The 21,121-nt window shown below is 40.3% G+C and overlaps 1 protein-coding gene and 1 pseudogene across 1 annotated transcript in view; both read right to left on the reverse strand.

Annotated features, from left to right (window-relative positions):
- LOC145404974 (perilipin-5-like) overlaps positions 1-21,121 on the reverse strand; it is an 82,187-nt gene that overhangs the window by 28,838 nt on the left and 32,228 nt on the right. The window contains exon 4 of the mRNA XM_080276477.1: positions 340-444. Coding sequence (XP_080132603.1) covers positions 340-444 — 105 coding nt within the window. The remainder of the gene's footprint in view (positions 1-339; positions 445-21,121) is intronic.
- On the reverse strand, positions 9,616-9,734 carry LOC145405131 (5S ribosomal RNA; annotated as a pseudogene).

The raw sequence follows: 21,121 nt of genomic DNA on the forward strand, positions 1-21,121 counted from the left end.
AAAAATAGCACTCACCATCCAGGTAGCTTTCTCCCCCATCCTGTTAGCCGTCCCCTTCTTCCCCACTCACCATGCCGTTGGCTGTCCTCCTCTCCCCCACTCACCATCCTGTTATTTTTCTCCCCCCCCCCTCCCATTCACCATCATATTAGCCGTCTTCCCTCCCACTCACCATCCTGTTAGCCTTCTTCCTCTTCCCCCACTCGCTAACATATTAGCCGTCTTCCCCTCCCCCCGCCACTCACCATCCTGTTAGCCTTCTTTCCCGTGCCCATTCACCATTCTCTTAGCCTTCTCCCCCCCCACTCATCCTTCAGTTAGCCTTCTCTTCCCACTCACCATCCTGTTAGCCCTGGCCTTGACCGCTTCTGCCAGTGTAGGGGGAACGATCACCCTGTCCCCCGCCACGACCCCCAGCACACCACGACGCGTCGCTTCTACAAGCTGAGGACACCGGAGACACATACACAGTTTTAGTGTGGCACAGCACAGTGTGGTGGGTGGTGGTGACCATCATCTACTCACTTGATGTACTGATGCTATTTCTTCCTTAGTTAACTCTGCATTGAGTGACAAGCATAATGCATTCTTGTGACCCAGGAAGTCACTTACAACGCTAGGTGTGGCAAACATGTAACCAAATAAGGGGGTGAAGTGGAACCTGCTATGGTGCCCGGGTTATCTGGTGGAGACGCAAATGCGGCGTCCATCCAGGAACCAAACTTCCATACTCTTCCCCGACCCTCACTGTGGTAAGACTATGTCCACCAAATAGGAATATCGGTTCACTGCAAGGGACAACCCTGTTGGGACGGTTGCTTACCTGTGGTTTATGGGTGTGCTCAGCCATACAGATCGAGGTTGCTATACTACTGCCACTACTATTACTATTACTGCTACTGCTACTGGTACTACTACTTCTACTGCCACTACTACTACTGCTATTACTACTTTTACTGCTATTACTATGGCACAGTGTAATAAAATAAGAACTGGAGCTCTTGTTGGAACACACACACACACACAGGAGCCACCAAGGAGAGCAGACGTGGGTCGACAGTGCTCCATATCGAGCCAGCACGGCCAGTGGCATTACCTAAATTAGTATCTTTATATGAGTCAAGCTCTGTACCAGGTTAGACTAAATGGTTTTTTATTATTGAAAAAAAAAAAAAAGAAGAAGTTTAAACAAGACTTGTTCAAACAGAAAAGAGAACCGAGTAACGAAAGAATGCGCTCAATCAGCTGATTGTTTGTTTAGACTACAACTGCCCCAGGGAATGTAAGTACTCTGTGCTTTTAGTATTGCAAAATGGACACATACTTTAGTAAAGCAAATTTGGAAAAGAAAAGGGATAAAGGTAGAAAGCAAGATGATGATTTCTACCAAGAACTGGTTGAAATGGAGACTCACAATAAATTGATAGAGCGTGTACACAGACTGGAGATGGCTTTCCAGAATGAAATTGATGAAATAAAGAAGCAGATGCACTTGCAAAAGGAAGAAATAGAAAAACTAGGAAGGGAAGTCAACAAGAAAGACACAACCATATGTGAACTAACAGTGGAAGTGAGTACACCTAGGAGGAAAATGAGTGAAATGGCAAGTACAGCAGTCAACCTCGGGAGTATTATGGAAGAGTTCAAAAATGATACAGAGACAATTAGGCAAGTAAGCAGTCTGATAGACCTGAGCAGTGATATTGAGGAGAAGATAACACAGGTGAATGAAGCTGTGCAAAGCTACAAAAATGATACGGAAACCACGTATGCTGAAATGGTGAAAGTAAAGAAAGACTTAGAAACAAGGGTGGAAGAAAAAAGCATTAAAAAGGAAGTGAAAAGAATAATCCAAAACAATCCAAAGTTAGGCAGAGATTCAGTAGATATCAACAAATCTATAGTAATCACTGGTATAGAAGAGGAAGAAGTAAAAAACAAGATCTCAAGAGACAAAAAGGAGATGGCAAATGTAATGAGGTTATTGAAAGAAGTATCAGAGGAAATCTGTAGTAAAGACATAGAGGAACACAAAAGGTTAGGGAAATACGAGAAAAGCAAGTCAAGACCTCTAAAGGTAACTTTCCAGAGTGTAAACACCGTGGAGGAGATACTAAAAAATGCAAAGAATCTTATGGAAAAAGAGGAGTTCAAAAATGTATGGATAAAAAGATGCCTAACACAAGAGGAACTGGAATTAGTGAAAGAGAAGAGGGAGGAAGCAAAAACAAAAAGTGAGGGAAGATCAGAAGAGGAGAACACATTTTTTTTTTTTTTTTACAAAGTAATAGGATTGCAGGTACGAAAGTGGTACATAAACAGGAGGGAATAAAAAGGAGGAAGGTAGTAGAACCAAGTCATGAGAAGTATATAAACAAGATGATAAAGTTGATGTACTCAAATGTGGATGGAATTGTATCTAAATTATTAGAGATGAATAATTATGTCAGAGAAAATGAACCACATATGCCTAACTGAAACAAAATTAACACCAAGGATATCAAATGACATATTAAACTTAGAGGAATATAATATATGGAGAAGAAATAGAAACTTAAAAAAGGGAGGAGGAATTATAATATTAACTAAGAAATATCTAAAAGTCAATGAAATAAAACTAGATATACCCTCACTAGTAGAACTGATTGCAGTAAAGATCAATACATCTGAAGGGAAAGTAATTATAGCCAATTTGTACATGCCACCCAGATAAAACACATGGGAAAGAGACGAATATGAGGACCTGGCAGAGAGTACAATTCAGAATTTAAGAGCATTACTACATAAAATGGAAGAGAAATCGGAAAGAATTATACTAACTGGAGATTTTATTACAAATATAAATTGGAATACTCTAGATATAATTAGCCAAGAAAGCTGTTGGGACCAAAAGCTCCTGCATCTCGTGCAAGAGTTTTTCCTAACGCAACATGTGAGGGAAACCACCAGAAAAAGAGGACTCGATGTACCTTCAGTGCTAGATCTCATATTTACTAGGCAAGAAAATGATATTGATGATATTGACAGTTTAATATATCACCCTCCACTCGGCAAAAGCGACCATGCAGTACTAAATTGCAACTTCGGGATAGCATATTACATAGTTAACAGCAATGGAAGTTACAAAAAGACCCTAAACTATAAAAAGGGAAATTATCATGACCTAAAGAAGTATTTCTTAGAAGTTGATTGGGAAAATGAGCTTAGAGGACAAGATTTAAATGGTGTATATAAAAAATTCTGTGAATTTTATGAAATAGAAGTCCAGAAGTACATCCCACAGCACAAAGAAGCAGATAAGAAAATACAGAAATGGTTCAATACAGAATGTAAAAAATCAAAAGAAAGAAGAGATTTGTTGTGGAATAGGTACAGAAGACACAATAGTGAAAGGGCATATAATAATTACAAACAGGCAAGAAACGATTATACAAGAATAAGGAGGGAAGCCCAAAAACAGTTTGAGGAGGATATCATAAATAAAAGTAGTGATCAACCGAAGCTATTTTACAGCTACATCAGAAGCAAAACCAAAGTAAAAGATATAATACAATTCATTACGGACGAGGGAATCACCTATACACAAGAGAAAGATATTTGTGAAGTACTAAATAAGAATTCCCAATCAGTTTTTACAGAAGAAAAAAATTTTGAGAGGGACTATGTGGAACATGCATGCCCACACATACTACCATATAAACAAATATCAGAAAAAGTAATACAGGAGGAGTTAAGTAAATTAGACAGAGGAAAAGCAAATGGTCCTGATGAAATTTCATGTTCGGTGCTACGAGAATGTGCAAAGGAGTTAAGTAAACCATTATTTTTAATTTTCAAGAAATCCTTGAGTCAAGGTAAACTACCTGATATTTGGAAGAAAGCAAATATTGTCCCCTTATTCAAGAAAGGGAATAGACAAAATCCACTCAACTACTGACCAGTATCACTGACCAGTGTTGTAAGCACGGTATTAGAAAAGCTTATAAGAAAAGCTTGGGTAAATCATCTAGAAGAACACAATATGATAACAGAAAGACAGTTTGGTTTCAGAAAAGGAAAATCGTGTGTTACTAATCTGTTGAGCTACTATGATGGAGTAACAAACATTACAGGAAGGAGAAGGATGGGTGGACAGTATGTTTAGATTTCAAGAAAGCATTTGACAGTACCACACCAAAGACTTATGGAAACTGTACCATCAAGGAGGAAACCGAGGCCAACTGTATTGTTGCATGCAAGATTTTCTCAAAAAATGGGAAATAAGTAAGGGGAAATTGCTCATCATGGAGGGAAGTGACTAGCGGAGTTCCACAGGGCTCAGTGCTGGCACCAGTCAAGTTTTTAGTGTATATACAGTAAATGATACCTATAGCAACATTGGAAATGAAAGCTACCTAAATATGTCTGCTGATGATGCAAAGAATACGAAGGAGAATTACTAACGCAGACTCTTGTAAAGAGCTACAAGAAGAATTAAATTAACTTCACGAATGGAGCAATATATGGCAAATGGAATTCAATGTGAACAAGTGTCATGTAAACAAGTTTGGTAAAAGTGGAAAAAGGCCTGATTTGGATTATAAGTTAGGTAGTAAAACCCTACACACGTCAGAAAGAGAGAAGGACCTAGGTGTGATTATCAGTAACAGACTATCTCCAGCTGACCACATCAGTGAGAAGATACGGAACATGTATACTGTACACTGGTTGCAAATATGAGAGTAGCATTCACATACATAAATGAAGACATGCTAAGGAAGATAATAACATCATTCATCAGACCAACCCTGGAGTATGCGTCAGTAGTCTGGAGTCCTCATTTCAAAAAACACATAGATAAGATTGAAAAAGTTCAGAGGGCAGCTACAAGATGGGCACCAAGCTTAAGGGATCTAAGCTACGAAGAAAGACTAGAAACACTGAATCTTCCTACACTACAGGAGAGAAGGAAAGGAGAAGACATGATTATGCTATATAAATACATATCCGGGAAGGAGAAAATAGACATAAATGATTACATAACCCATGGGGATGCATCAGCAAGAGGACACTGCAAAAAACTGCATAAAAAGAGAGGCGATAAAGATGTAAGGAAACTTAGTTTCTCAAATAGGACAATTGATCAATGGAATGCACTACCGAATGGAATAGTGTGTGCCAAAACAATTCATAAATTTAAGGATATGTACGATAGAAATGGTTTTGACACGGGGCAGTACAAGCTTGACTCATTCCTGTAAAGGTACAATTAAGTAAGAACAATTAGGTAAGAACACACACACACACACACACACACACACACACACACACACACACACACACACACACACACACACACACACACACCTGCATTACATGTGGAAGTCATTACCTCGAATGTCACACAGAATTAGCACCAGGTCCCTGATTTGCCTGTGTGAGAATGGAGACCGGCACAGGTGAGGAGTGGGGGAGGGGGAAGCAGTGAGGAGAATATGAGTGAGGGGAAACAGAAAAGTGAAGGAAATCGAGGAGGGACTGAGGGAAATAAAGCAGAGGGAAATAGAGCAGTGAGGGGAAATAGAGGAGTTCATGAGGGAAGAGAAAGAGCAGTTAGGGAAACAGAGCAGTGAGTGAGAGAAAGAGAGCAGAGAGGGAAATAGAAGAGACAATGAGGGAAACAGAAATTAGGGAAATAGAGGAGTGACGGAAATAGAGCAGTGAGTCTAAATTTCCTTAAACTGAGTAAAACCGCCTCACATTAGCCCGGATGAAATATAAGTTCGCGTCCACACGTGTACTCGAACATATGTTGGCAACACAGCTGGCAAAATGTTCGGGAACATGTTTGCAGCAGCATTTGAACAGATGTATGCAAACATGTTTCAGTGCAGCTTCGAACACTGGCAACAGAGGTGATGGAATAAGTGCGATCATACGAGGCAGTTGAGACTTTATCACGATGCTGTCAACATGATCTGGACGCTGCTGTTCCCAGCACATTTGCAGCGTGTTCGTTATTGCATTGCTTACATGTTGCCAGCACTTGTTTGAGCACACTTTTTTTTTTTTTTTTTTTTTCCATCGACCATTGGGGCCGAGGCCCCTGGTCATTAAGGCTAAGATATATATATATATATATATATATATATATATATATATATATATATATATATATATATATATATATATATATGGTGTCCCCCAAAATGTACTCACTCTTTGACTACCCATGACTCTTACAATTTTTTTTCTTTTGTTTGAGGTGCAACTAACGTGAAATAATGGCAGACGTACGACTAACTTTTAAAGAAAGAAAATTTGTCATAAAGTGCTACTGGAAGTACGAAAACGTCACGGAAGTGCAAAGACAATTTAGAAGAAGGTTTCACTGAGATCCACCAACGCGATGCACCATTGCTCCCATCAGAGATAAGTTTGATGCAGATGGAATTGTACACGACGTCCATAAGCAACGTTCTGGAAGACCACGGACATCCACAAGCCCCGCAAGAGACGAACGACTGCTGGAAACCCTCCACCGATCCCCACAGAAATCCATACGACAATCGGCTCGTGAGATAGGAATCCCAAAATCGAGGGTCCATCGCATGTTGAAGCGAGTCCATTGGAAGAGTTACATTCCGACATTAATTCACGCTCTCAATGAAGATGATCCTGACCGGAGAGTAGATTTTTGTGTATGGTACCTGGACAAAACCGCGGAAGATGCAGCGTTTTCAGACAGAATTGTCTGGAGCGATGAGGTCGCCTTTAAATTAAATGGCTCAGTTAATCGACACAATTGCACCTACTGGGCTCCTCAAAATCTGCATGTTACTATGGAACAACATTTGAACTTACCAGGGGTTACAGTGTGGTGTGGGATATCAACATTAGGCATCGTAGGACCATTCTTTTTTTTTTTTTTACCAAACTGTCACTGGTGCCGTTTACCTAAACTTACTGCAGGAATCCGTCGGTCCACGCATTGAAGAGATGTTTGGTGACGAAGAGATTTACTTCCAGCAAGATGGAGCACCTCCCCACTACCATCGTGATGTAATGGCCTATCTCGATGCAAATCATCCGAACTCATGGATTGGGCGCAGAGGTGCCGTTGAATTCCCTGCACGTTCCCCAGACCTCACGCCAATGGACTTTTATTTATGGGGATATCTCAAAGATAAGATTTACGCTACAAAACCAGCGACAGTCGATGAGTTGAAAGGGGAAATTGAAAGACAGTGTCTCGCAATTCCAAATGCAATGATTCGTAATGTTCTAGAATCCATTGGTCCGCGTTATCAGCTGTGTGTGGAAAATGGTGGTCATCAGTTTGAACATTTGCGAACACGCACGAGTGTGTAGACTAGCCATTTAACTTTCTTTAACTTTCTTTAATTACATGTAATTTTCTCGCTGCATTTATTGTCACTCAAAGCGTGAGTACTTTTTTGGGGACACCCTGTATACAGGGTGTAACACGAGTTTCTGCAAATATTTGTAGAGGTGAAAGAATACGATACTCTGAGTAGAAAATATTCTATACACATATGCTTTTTAAGGAATACTATAGGCGTGAGGTGGATTTTTAAAATTACGCAACGCAACTGTCACACCGAGACGAGTCGGTTTTAGGTGAGTGGCAGGGAGCAGCAGAGGGGAGGAGGGAGGCTATGTGGGCGCACGGATGCCAACTTGGTGAAATTATGATTTTTTAATTGTGATTTTTTAAGCAAGTTGTGGAACATGAGAATATCTTCAAACGGGAAATCATGCTATTAATAGGAATTATGTAATTCACCGATAAGGATTACGTGAGGACAGTATGATTGTAATTAGCAAGAAAAATACTGTAAAATTAAGGTGACAGCGTTTATTTGCGATCAGCTGAATGCCAGTACTCTTGCCAAGTCTACAGTCAGTCACTTCTCACCATTACAAACTTCCAGAAGTATTGTGACGATCACATCAGATGCTCGAAGCGGCCACCATTAGCTTCAATACACAGTCGCGCTCGTTTCAACATGGAATATGTACTTTTCCTCAAAATTTCTGGCTTGTTCTTGATGTGCTCTGAAGCTTCCATTATTCTCTGCAGAAGTTCTTGTTGTTAATTTTCGTTTTGAATTCTAATGATTTCATGTGTCCCCAGAGATAATAATTCAGTGGTGTTAGGTCCGATGATCTGGCAGGCCATTGGTGTGGTCCTCCTCGACCTATCCACTTTTCAGGAAACGTCAGGTCAAGATGCTGCCTTACTTGGTTACTGAAGTGTGGTGGAGCCCCGTCATGCTGAAAAACTAGTCGGCGTCGTGTGGCCAAAAGAACATCTTCTAGGAGTAAGGAGAGGTAATCTATCAATAATTTAGCATAAGCATCCCCGTTAAGGCGATCTTTAAAGATGTGTGCGCCAATCATTTGATCACCAATAATGCCACACTAGACAATGGAAAATCTGTGTCGGAAATTACATTCTACCATTTTCTGTGGATTCTCCTTTGACCACCAATGTTCATTATGGGCATTGTGCAGTCCAACACGGGTAAATGTGGCTTCATCTGTGAATAAAATGTATTTCCATAGCTGAGAATTATCCTGTAACCATTTACAAAAATCTAGTCGCCTCACAGAATCTCCATCCTGAAGATGTTGAACCTTGTGCAGATGATATGGATGAAAACCCTCACTTCTCAACTCCCTCCAGGCTTTCATGTGAGAAACTCCAAGTCGGAGGGAAATTCTTGTGCTAATGCCTGGGCTGCGTTGCACTGTGTCAAGAATCTGCCTTACCCTTCCACGTTCCTCTATTCGTTCAGCTGTTGCACCTATTCCGAGGAAAAACCCTTGTCACGAAGGTGTTGAAAAACTGTGTAGAATGTTCGAACACTGGGAGATTTTCTGTTTGGGTATCTTCTTCTGTATTCCTGTACAGCAGCACTTGCACTTCCATTGCAGAACCCGTAAATAAATATCATATCTGCATACTCCACATTACTGAAAGTGTAAGGCATTATCTGCTATTTCTGGCTCTCAGATTGGTACAAAATAAATCAAGGGTTTGACTCGTAATCTCAGCACGCGTACTTATCTTGGCGGGAAAGTGTGTACTGACTGACAGTCATCTGATCGCTCCCCGCCTCCCTTCCTGCCACTCCCCTAACCGACTCGTCTCTGTGACAGTTGCGTTGCGTAATGTTAAAAATCCACCTCACGCCTATAGTAATCTTTAAAAAACATGTGTATTAGAAGATTTTCTACTCAGAATGACGTATTCTTTCACCTCTACAAATATTTGCAGAAACTCGTGTTATACCCTCTCTCTCTCTCTCTCTCTCTCTCTCTCTCTCTCTCTCTATACAGTATATATATATATATATATATATATATATATATATATATATATATATATATATATATATATATATATAGACAGACAGACAGACAGACACATCCATGCATATATAATTATATACACACTTTCATACACACAAACACACGTAAATATATATATATAAATATCATTCATTGCCAGACGCCATGTATCCCAAACGGGGTGGCCAAGGGCTTAGAGTTAATTGTTTTACAGGGAGGGGCACTAATCCTGCACCAACCCCACTTGACACGTAGGGATGCCAACAGCATTTGGTGTTCCCAGGCGGTCACCCATCCAAGTACTAACCAGACCCAACGTTGCTTAACTTCGCTGATCGGACGGGAAGCTGTGTACTCAACGTGGTATTGCCATATATATATATATATATATATATATATATATATATATATATATAAATATATATAATCATTTTTTTTGTATATATATAAATATATATAATCATTTTTTTTGTATATATATAATTTTTATTTTTTTGCATTTTTGCATTTTTTTTGTTTTTAATTTTATATTTTTTAGACCTTACATTATTTATTAGGGAAAAAAAAGATGCCTAATTACCTTAAAGATCCTAAAACTAATAACCTAACAGACAAATCGCTAACCTATACTAAATCCTAAAAAGACAAATAGCTAAACCTACAGTAATGGTAAAAATACCTCAACCAGAACACCATCGACTGCAGATATGTAATGCCTTTCAACATTACATACCTGCACTCATCACCTGCTGACTGTCAGTCGAGGCAGAAAATAATATAGGGGGCATCAGTATATGAAAGAGACCGTGAGTAGTCAGGAACTATTCCATATACGTTAGCTGTCGACCCTAATTAGGATAACTTATTCACGATGATGGAATTCATTTACATACAGTATGTACAGAAAGTGTAGAAGAGCACACGTGTGGAGGCGCTTAAAAGTGTGACATCAGTTCTACGTGAGTTACGTATGCTCTATTCGTTTATACAAGAATCATCGGTAGCAAACATGTGAAAAACAAAGATTATTATTATTATTAATATTACATTGCACCTTCTCAGGAGTCAGATTCACAAATTAGGATTAACTGCCCCTCCTAGCTCTCTTTCAGGAAGAACAAGAGTCATGGAAAATTTCTGCAATCTAGGATTTTTGTTCGTCCTACAAAAAGAATCTCACATACGAAATGAAATGGCTCTATGTGTGGCTGTGAAGCTCAACTCTGGCGCCAAAACTCGTTTTGGTCTCTCAATCTTGGGTAAAGTTGACTGGTAACTTATATCGCATTTTCGGGCGCTCAGTACCGACTGGTGTCATCCTTCAGGGATAATTTCGAAATATCTCTGCACTCTTATGGAACATCAAATGAGACATACCAAGTTAACAATTAATATTTAGCAATTTTTGATGCAATTTTTGTACATATTGAGAAAAGTATGAATTGCAAACCGGACCGAACCGAAAATGGTTTAGTGGATAAAAAATATAACAATAAAATTAACTATCCATTTGCCATTTATCTTATTCTGCTGCATTTGAAGCTGTTATCACAGATATCTGAAGTGAAATATGTAATATAATTCAACTGCATAACTGACATTTTCCCTTTTGTATCGGCGTTGCTGATTGGCTGCAGCTAGTGATGACGTCACAATATTTTGTTTACTTCTGTTCGACTTCGACTTGTGATGTCTTTGGACCTCGGATCGAACAGTGAGATACTTTTCTATACTTTTGTTCAGCTGTGTTCGACTTTGTTCCCTTCTTTTCCCACGATTCGAGCCTTAAGAAAATTCGGCACTAGCGTTACGATATATTGTACCAGCAACCGACGTATTAAATTGTTTAGCAAGATTTGATAAATTTCCTTAACATAAATGAATGGGTATTACTTTAGAAGTAACCAACGTTACCGATTTTCATTATATTACGTCCCTGAACTATTCTAACCAAGACTTACCTTTTAAGCCTAGTTTGAGTTGGGGGAGCGAATTTTGTAAGGGTATTCATGTAGTGACAGGTTAGGCTAACGCCTAGTAGCAGATGAATGTTGCGCCATATTGGCTGGCGCAGGCGTGTGTACTCGGTGTATGTCGGCTGGACTCGAGTGTGCTCGGCTGGTACTTTCGTATGTATGTGAGTTTTAAAAACAGCCAATCAGGCGTTCCCGAGCAACAGGGACTTTTGAAACCAGCCAGTCACAGCAGTCGTAAGTAAAACCAGCCAATCACCTTAAAGTATTTGTGGGTGACGCAGGGACGCCCAAGATTTGAAAGTCTGTCATAGTCATGGCCTCCGGTAGTGAAGAATGTGTTGTTGATTTCCAAGCTTGTATCTGTAGCAAGGATTACTGGCAGGTTATCAAGGACTACCACTGTAATAACGTAGCATCTATTGAACTACTAAGAAAAAATTGCCAAGTGAAGTACAGTGTAAAGAGTGTAATTTGCCCTGCAAAGATCGGGAAGGTAGACATCAGTGGTACTGCGGCCGGTGGAGGAAAAGTCGGAAAGGGGAAGATCCAGTGCAAATTCACCGTTTCCGATTATAAAGGAACAATTCTACACCTTTAAAGGTAGGTCAGGTCAGGTTAGGTTAGGTTAGGTTGTGCTGGGTTTGGTTAGGTTGGGTTAGGTTAGGTTAGGTTGGGTTAGGTTAGGTTAGGTTGGGTTAGGTTAGGTTAGGTTAGGTTAAGTTAGGTTAGTTGGGTTAGGTTAGGTTAAGTTAGGTTGGGTTAGGTTAGGTTAGTATAATGCAAAATAGTGTTTTAAATTAATCTTGATCTTGATTTGGGCGGATAAACCCACTTTCGGAATTCTTACTCAAATTTCCAAAGGGGGCATTTTCCCCCCAAAATGAAGGTCAGAATTAAAACACTATTTTGGATTGGAACACAAACAAATTTTCATTAAAAAAAACGTTGGTTACTTCTAAAAATTTACCAATGAATGTATATAAGGTACATAGAAATAAAAAAAATATTACTAGGAACCACTTTGAGTTGACAGGTAGAGACGGTCACATCACTTGGCGGGAAATGTTGATTTTGGTGGACTTGTGACAGCTGACGTCATTTAGTTCGACATCTCTCTCCACTGACTAATGTACAGCATTCGTTCAAAAGCTTTGTAGATTTTGTTTCTTAGACCACATTGGAATTATTAATGATTGTATGCAAGATATGTATTTTTTCGGAGTTACTTATTATTTTGATGGATGGGTTCCAGTATGGAGCATACTCGTATGTTTACAATGGCCAGAAGGTTTGATGTCGTGGCCAAATACTCGTATATGTATTGCAGAAGTACATATTTTTTCACAAATACAGTAGAATACTCTATAACGAACATGATGCTTTCAATGAGTCGGATTACGAGTAACCTAACTGTTGCAAATGTTCAACAGGATTAAATTGGGAAGAAGTACAGTACCATAAAGGAATTGCCGAAGCATTTAATTTTTTTTGGACTGAGTAACATAGCCTGAGACCCCTACAAGACAAATAAACTTGTCATCTCTGTCGTAAATAATTGCAGGGACGTTAAGGAGAATGCAGAATTTCCCAGTGTCTTTGTTTTTCCTGCAAGAGCATAACCTGATTACGAGAGGTGAACGATCGTAAATTTCTGTATCTTAGCCAAGAATGCTTAGCAAAGATAAACATTGGAATCATTAAAGTAAGTGGAATCTCATAAAATATAAGCATTATATCTTTGTAATAAGTATAAATACTGCAATCTTTTTTTTTTTTTTTTTTTAATAAATGATACTGTAAGAAAGGCGAGTACTTTGTGTTTAACCTCTATTTTGTCCCTTCTTCCCATTCGGCGTCCGATCCACTCAAAAAATTAATTTCAGTGTCAACTCTGAGAGGGAGAAAACTATCTCAGGCTGTCCATCATCATGTTGATAATTTTATTTACCTCCATTTAGTGATAGAAAAATAAAACATCAAAGTCTATACTAATGCATGCATGCCGTATGTGGCGAACCAGACAAATCAAGATGATGTCACTCCAGGACGGGAGTCATTGTTCGAACTTTTTTTTTTTTTTTTTTTTGTCTCGGCAGTCAGAGTATTCATTGATATAATTAATTGTTCTTGAGTGCTGAAATGTTTCTTCTTGGCATCTTATTTAACGAGTACAAAGAATATTTTGTGAAATATGGTGACAGTCCTACGCGATTGGATAGTTAGGTGCTTTGTGCCCGTAGGAAAGGAGTCAGATAGGTCTCTATTCATGTTTCGGGACCTAACTCTGTGAATCTTTAGACCATCGAGAAGCCGGAGGGGGGGCGGGAGAGTTACTAAGACTGCGAATCAGTTACCGCCGGGTGAAGGTAGTGATACGTGTGTGGGACAGTGTCTTCCTTTTCTGTTAGAAACCCAAAACTGTTTTGATTTTTACCATGTAGGCTACACAACATTATTCTCTCTCTCTCTCTCTCTCTCTCTCTCTCTCTCTCTCTCTCTCTTTCTCCTACAGTACAGTACGTCTAGGACAGCCCCGTTCCAGTCTCTTTAAATAAGTTACCGGTAAGGACCTTTTGAAAACTGTTTTTCAACAGATTAAGTAAATTTTAACATGCTTTTAATTTACGATTTTTTAAAATGTACGATCTAACTTTGGGCACGTGTTATGTAGTTAAGGATACTGTTTTCTGAACGAATCTATTAATATAGTAATTCATTTTATGCTTTCAGGAATGTTAATAAACTTCCAAGAGGAGCACTTCGCCTCGTGTCAGCTGGAACACCACATCGAAGGACGTGTGTGGTGAGTGTTGGAATTTCAGGTTTGGCTAAGGACGCTATATAGGTAGGCTTGCTAAACTCCTTCCTGCAACACTTCCTAACATTTCCTTCCTTTCACGTGTTGCAGGAGTGGATGGAAACTCGATGGCAGTTTGTGGTAAAGATTTTGCCTTCAAATTGGTTCAGTCTAGTTTTCTTTTAATTTGAGCAAAAGTTTACTAATTCGATAAAACTCGCTGTGAATTAAAATTCAAACTTACGAAAAGCTATACTTTAAGAGAAATAGACGATGGTTAATCCATCCATCCATCAATCATCCAATCCTACGTTGCCCCATGAGGAGCGTAGGAGCCCGGGGCTAGGCAAGTTGGTCCTGACATTTAAGATGAGTGACCAGCCTCACTCATCCCTGAGTGGCATTACGTGAGCAATAAACCCCAACCACTCCGTGGATATAAACCTTCACCGGCTCAATCCGATTGGAGCGCCGAAATTACCCACTAAACCACCAGGTGCCAAAATTTGGTTACATGGTTACCACTCAGCGTAGTAAATGGTTTCCTGGTGTACAGGAAACCATTTGGCTTATCACTCAGTGTAGAGTCACCCACAGGCGGAAAGAAGAGGAAAGAATGAAGGAAAGAAAGACAGAAGAGGATTAATAAAGAGTTAAATTAGAAAACCGGCAATCGTCGGAAACTTGAGTTAATTTTAACTGTACTTCTAGTAGAGCAAACATTACACATTCATTTACCGAGATAAAAATGTAGGAATAATATGCGCAATAGAGGCATTTTCTTTTTTAGTATGAAAGAAAAGGTATTTGTTGTTCGAGATTAAATCTGAAGGTGTAGGAGTCTGAATATCCAGAACGGAATTAAAGATGTGGAAATATTTCAGTAACTGGCTTATTGGATGTGCACTTTCAGCCTGTGTCAAGTATAGCTCAGTGGTAGAAAGACAGTATTACTGCCCTACATCCTTTCCGTAGCACCTCTTTGTGATCAGCATTATTTTCCAGTTTTAATGTATTGTTACACGTCTGCATTCCAGTTGACAGTTTTGTGCCAAGATAAAAAGCACTGGTTAGGATTCGCAGTTAATGAACATGACAAGTGGTTTAATGTTTGATGCCCGAAATTACTGGACAAGGACGATGCTTTGGATGGCAAGTTTAGAGATGGTAACTGCTACTTAGATTTGCCATTTAGGTTATTCGAAGTTATTTGGATATCGAGTAAAGGAGTGATTAACTGGATGGCTGCCTGGATAAGTAGTAAGAGTAATTTTAATAACTGGGTGTGCTGTGAGTTAGTAGTGAATAGGATGCACAGTTACAGGAAAAGTTGTTAGAAAGGTAACGGGACTTAGATGCTCAGTTAAGTGATGACAACATGACTGAATAATTAGGTACACAAGGAAGGTAAATTGAAACTTTAATTAAATGCGCAGTTATGGGAGGATAAATTGAAAGTTTAATCACACGGCGGGATTAATGAACGCTTAATTAGGTGCGCAGTTATGGTTACATTAATGGGCGTTTAACTACATGTTCAGTTCGATTAATGGGCATTTAATTAGATGCGCAGTTAAGGGGAAGATGAGAGAGAGAGAAGGGGGGGGGGTTGGAGAGCTGGAGATGCGGAGTGGAGTGGAGAGCTGGAGATGGGGAGTGGAAAGGGAAGGAGTATTACCACCACCAAGGTCTAAAGAATACACAACCTTGACCACCACGTCGCATTGTACTCATAGACCTATGAATATGTCAGCAGGGTTTTTGAAGGACTGACTTACGACAGCATGGGCCAGGCTGTGTTATAGCTGATCGAACCCTGGCCATCTACCACCCCTAGCCATTAGCCACAGCTGGTGAAGACTGTGCGGGACGCAAAGGAGAGGGGGTATGAGGAGAAAGAATGCTTAATTAGAGGGGAGAAAAGGAAAATAGAGGAAAGGCAGAGAAAGGATGATTAAGAGAAGGAGGTATTTAGGAAGGAGGTAGAACAGAAGATGAATGTTAAAGAATGAGGAAGATTAAGAGGAAGAGAGGATGTCTAGGAAGGAAGGAGCACAGGAGAAGAAAATGTTTAGGAAGAAAGAAGCAGGGGGAAAGAGGAATAGGATGTTTATGCAGGAGGGAGATGAGAGGAAGAGGATGCTTTTTGAATGAAGATGAGAGGAAGCGTTTCGGAAGGAAGGAGAGGAAGAGGAGAGGGTGTTTGGGAAGTAGACGAATATGGTTAGGATGGAGCGGGGGCCAGGAAGAGGAGAATAACAAGAGTAAGGCATGGACACAGAGGAATGTGAATAGTAAGAATGGGAGGGAAATGCCACACATCTCACTTTATTCAGATGACTACATAATTTGCTTAAGTTTTATTTTTGGTTACACTGATTCATAAATTGCTATAAAAATCCGCAGTCTCCAATCCCATCTAATAGTTGAAGATAAAGGTTGCAGTACAATGCCTGTAAGTTTTCTGGAAGTGTGAGAGTAGTGGGAATGAACGTGCAGGAGTGTTTACGTGGTTAACACCACCACCACCAGCAAGCAGTCTCAAAGTCCAGGAGTATTAATTGGTAAAATATAAACTTTGTCATCGTTAGGATATTTCAGTTGAACAAAATACTATAAGTCGAATAAAATCACAGTAATTTAAGTCCGTAACTGCGGTGACGTCTCCCATTTATGCAATATTGGTATTAGTTTTTGAAGGGTTGATCATCTCGGAAGTTAAAAACAATCTATGCTGATTACTTTTACTGACTAATGATTATATTCAAAATCTCAGGTTTAAACTTGACTGCTCTCACTCGGTGTTAAAAAAAAAAAAAAAAGTCAACTAGACTTAGGTTACAATTAAGAGTCCATGTGAGAATTACCGTAATGTACACCTGAACAGGGTTCACATATAATGTTAAAATACTTAGGAGTATGTTACAGTCCAGTTAACTGGGAAATTTAGGTAAATAGTTTAGTTGTGTATCGGTAAAAGAAAAGCTAATTTCTACCTATCTATCTATCTTGCCAGACGTCTCAATCCCGTAAGAGGTGGCCACAAACAAATCGCCTCCATGTCGCCATGTCCCCCGCCATTTCACTGCCCTGCTCCCCAAGGCTGGTAGTACGGTACGGTACGAAATATTTTTCCGTACTCCGTACCTGGTTAAAATACCGTACAGTATTTTCGTACCGTACCCCAAGTTGTTTTTCCGTACCGTACAGTACGGAAAAAAATCCGTACCGTAATTCCGTACTTTTATCGTACCATCGGCAAAATATACAGTATCTATTTCTAGGCCTATATCACATTTTACACAGCACAAAACAACAATACATTTAACAACGCAATACAACAATACATATCATAATGCAATACAACGCAGCAAAAAACAGCAATACATTCTACAACGCAATATAATACAAAAGTACATTCCACAATGCAATACAACACAGCACAAAACAACAATACATTTAACAACACAATACAACAAAACTGACTGCTAGAGTGTTCTCGACGACGACAACGACAACACTGGAAGATGTGACTGTAGACTGCTCAGGCCTCACAGAGAAACTGACAGTGTGAGATAGAGGCAGGCTCAGGCAGTGAGTGACACAGACTGGACACGTCGTGATCAGGGTTGCTGAGTGACTGTCCTGAAGCTTACCTGTCAAAATACTCATGGCTTGCCAGTGCTGCATAAATGTGTGTCTGAATAAAATGTCAAAATTAGTCAAATATACAAGGAGTTCGTAGTTGCATGTACTCTCTAAGGCATTATCATGTATTTAAGCCTGGGGTACGGTACGGTACGGAATTTTGCTCGTTTTACCATACCTAAATCGTACCGTACCGTACTTCACGGAAAAAATCGTACCGTAATTCCGTACCGTACTTTCAGCCTAAATATCAACCGTACCGTACCGTACTCCGTACCGTACTGTACCGTAATGCCAGCCTTGCTGCTCTCAGCTCACACACCCCTCTCTCCTCTACCTCTCCACTCCATCCCTCCAGCTCATCCTTGGCCTCCCCTTCCCTCTTCCCCCTCCACCTCACCCACATACACTCTCCTTATCAGTCTCTCGCTCTCCATCCTCTCCACATGGCCAAACCACCTCAGTGTGTTTCTCCTAACGCTTCCTATCACATCCACATCCACACCACAACGCATCTTCACTTCCTTATTTGTCAGTCTGTCTCTCCATGTGATTCCACAGGCTCCTCTCAAACAACTCATATCCACTGCTCTCACTCTTGACTTGTGTCCCTCCAACAAGGTCCAAGCTTCACTTCCGTACGTTAGAGTTGGTATCACAATACTGTCATTTAGTGGCTTTTTCACTTCCATGCTCACTTCCCTGTTTCTTACCACTGCTTTCAAGGAACCAGCAACCCTTCTTCCTTGTTGTACACATTCAAGCACTTTACCCTCTAACCTTCTATCCTTACTCATCGCACTACCCAAGTACTTAAACGAACTCACATTTTCCATATCCTCCTCATCCAACCTCACTGTATATTCACTGACTTCACCTCTCTCGAAGACCATAACTTTACTTTTCCCTACATGCACCTTTAGATTCCGTTTCTTACACGCTCTCCCAAACTCATCCACCAAGTCTTGCAGCTCCCCTTCGTCTTCACTTAACAATACAGTATCATCTGCAAACAACAGTACAGGGAGTTTCCAAACACTGCCCTCTCCCACTAGGGCCGCTCCAGCATCTACTGCCCTACTTTGTATCTCTTTTATAACCCCATCCATATATAGATTGAACACCCATGGAGACATGACATCCTTGTTTCAATCCAATCTTCAAATAGAAAAACTCATTCAGTTCACTATCCACACGCATTGCAGCCTTAGTACCCTCATCATACTCTTCACGGCCTTCAGGAACTTCCCATGTACTCCATATATTCTTAATACGTTCCACAGTCCTTGTCTATCCACCCTGTCAAATGCTTTCTCTAAATCCATGAAGGCCGCCTACAACTTCTTTCCCTTCTCTAGAAACTTTTCGACTAAAGATCTAAGAATGAATATCTGATCTACACAACCTCTTCCCATCCTATATAACCTCCCTGTTCTTCTCTAATTCCTCTGTTATTTCCCAAACTCTGTCAATAAGTATCCTACCATATACTTTTTCTCTTACACTAAGAAGACAAATGCCCATATGATTACCACACACTTTTTCCCCCTTTTCCTTTGTACAGGGGAATAATTATACCTGACTTCCAATCTCCGGGACTCTACCTTCCTCCCAGGCCAATCTGCACATCTTCCACATCCATTCTACTACTACCTCTCCCACGTGCTTCAGCATTTCACCACACACTCCATCTGTTCTTGGGGCTTTCTCCATTTTAACTTTCTTCATTGCTTCCACGACTTCCATCCTACTGATTTCTTCCTCTTCTCACGTCCCTTCTTCTCCCAGCCATTCCTCAGCCACTTATACTCGCATTACTTTAATTCTCTGTGTTCAACAATTCCTTAAAGTGTTCTCTCCATCTGCTCACTTTCCCTTCTCCATTGGTAATCTACCATTTTTATCTTTCACTCCCGTACTAACTTCTTTGGCACCCTGTCTAACTTTATTTACCTCATACCGGAACATTTTCTTACATTCCCTCCACTTTACACTCAAGTTCCCTCCAAATTCCTCATCCACTCTCTTCTTATTCTCTTACTAATCTTTTCACCTCTCTCTCCCTCCCTACATATAACTCTGTCTTCCGTCTCTCAACTTCTTCCGCGCCCCTGTTTCTCATCCACTCACTATATGCTTTCTTCTTTTGTGCCACAGCCTCTCTCATCTCATCATTCCACCATGCTGTTGCCTGCACTCCCTTTCGTCTTCTCTTCACCCCACACACCACCTCACATGCTGCACAAATTTCTTTTGTGAATATCTTGCACACACCTTCCACGTCCCCCATCTGCTCCAGTCCATATTTACTCAATCGCTCCTCCACTTCCCTCTTATACTCTGTCTTTTTTCCATCCTCTTGTAACATTTCCATCCTCCTTATATGAACTACTACCTCCTGTCCTTCCCTTCTTCTATTTCTCCATTTCAGTTGGACTTTGATTCTGACCACCAGTAAGTGGTGGTCAGAAAGTTCACTCCCCCAACCTCTACTGTACATACTCTTGCATCCATTACAAACCTTCTCATCCTTTCATCTACACACACATAATCAACAATGCCTTCCGTTCATTCACTTCACCACCCATCCTTCTCATCACTCGCCATGTGCACCTATGGATCATTTTGTGCCTGAAGGGTATTGGCTATCACCAACCCCCTCCCGGCACAAATTTCCACTAAAGCACTGCCATTCTCATCCATCTTTGCAGGCACACCCCGTTCACCAACTACTCCATCCACCTTCACATTCCCTACTTTTCCATTCACATCTTCAATCAAAAACACTCTCATTCCTTTCAAACTTTTATGCATACTTCCACATTTGTCCAGAACTCTTCTCTCACTCTGCTTGCACGATCTTGCGTTGGCGCATACACGCATACAATCGCCCACATTTGTATTCCAACTTTCAATGTTACCCACACAATCCTTGAGCCAACTGATCAATACTCTCCTATATTCTCCTTCCATCTGTTACTCACAACAATACACACTCCTTTTGTCATCTTATCCTCACCTACTCCTGCACCTATACCCCATCCATACTCCCATTTTCTCACACTCTCACCTCTCCTTTTAGTTTCAGTTAATCCACATACATCCACTTTCACACCCTCAAGTACCTGGACAATCTCTCTTTATTTCACCTCATTATTTGCACTCCTTACATTCCATGTAGCTATCCGTACCATGTCCTTTGTTCGGTCCTTAGCCGTCACCTTTTGGTCAGTCCTGGTCCGAGGCTTCTTGTTCGTTTTTTTAGTTAGCTGTTTTCCGGGGAGGGGCACTAACCCTCCGCCAACCCACTTGATATCACGTAGGGAACGTGTTGGTTGGTTAT

The sequence above is a fragment of the Coenobita brevimanus genome, chromosome 65 (assembly GCF_032717465.1).
Source record: "Coenobita brevimanus isolate Jiangsu-jjx chromosome 65, ASM3271746v2, whole genome shotgun sequence".
In the NCBI taxonomy this organism is placed as follows: Eukaryota; Metazoa; Arthropoda; class Malacostraca; order Decapoda; family Coenobitidae; genus Coenobita; species Coenobita brevimanus.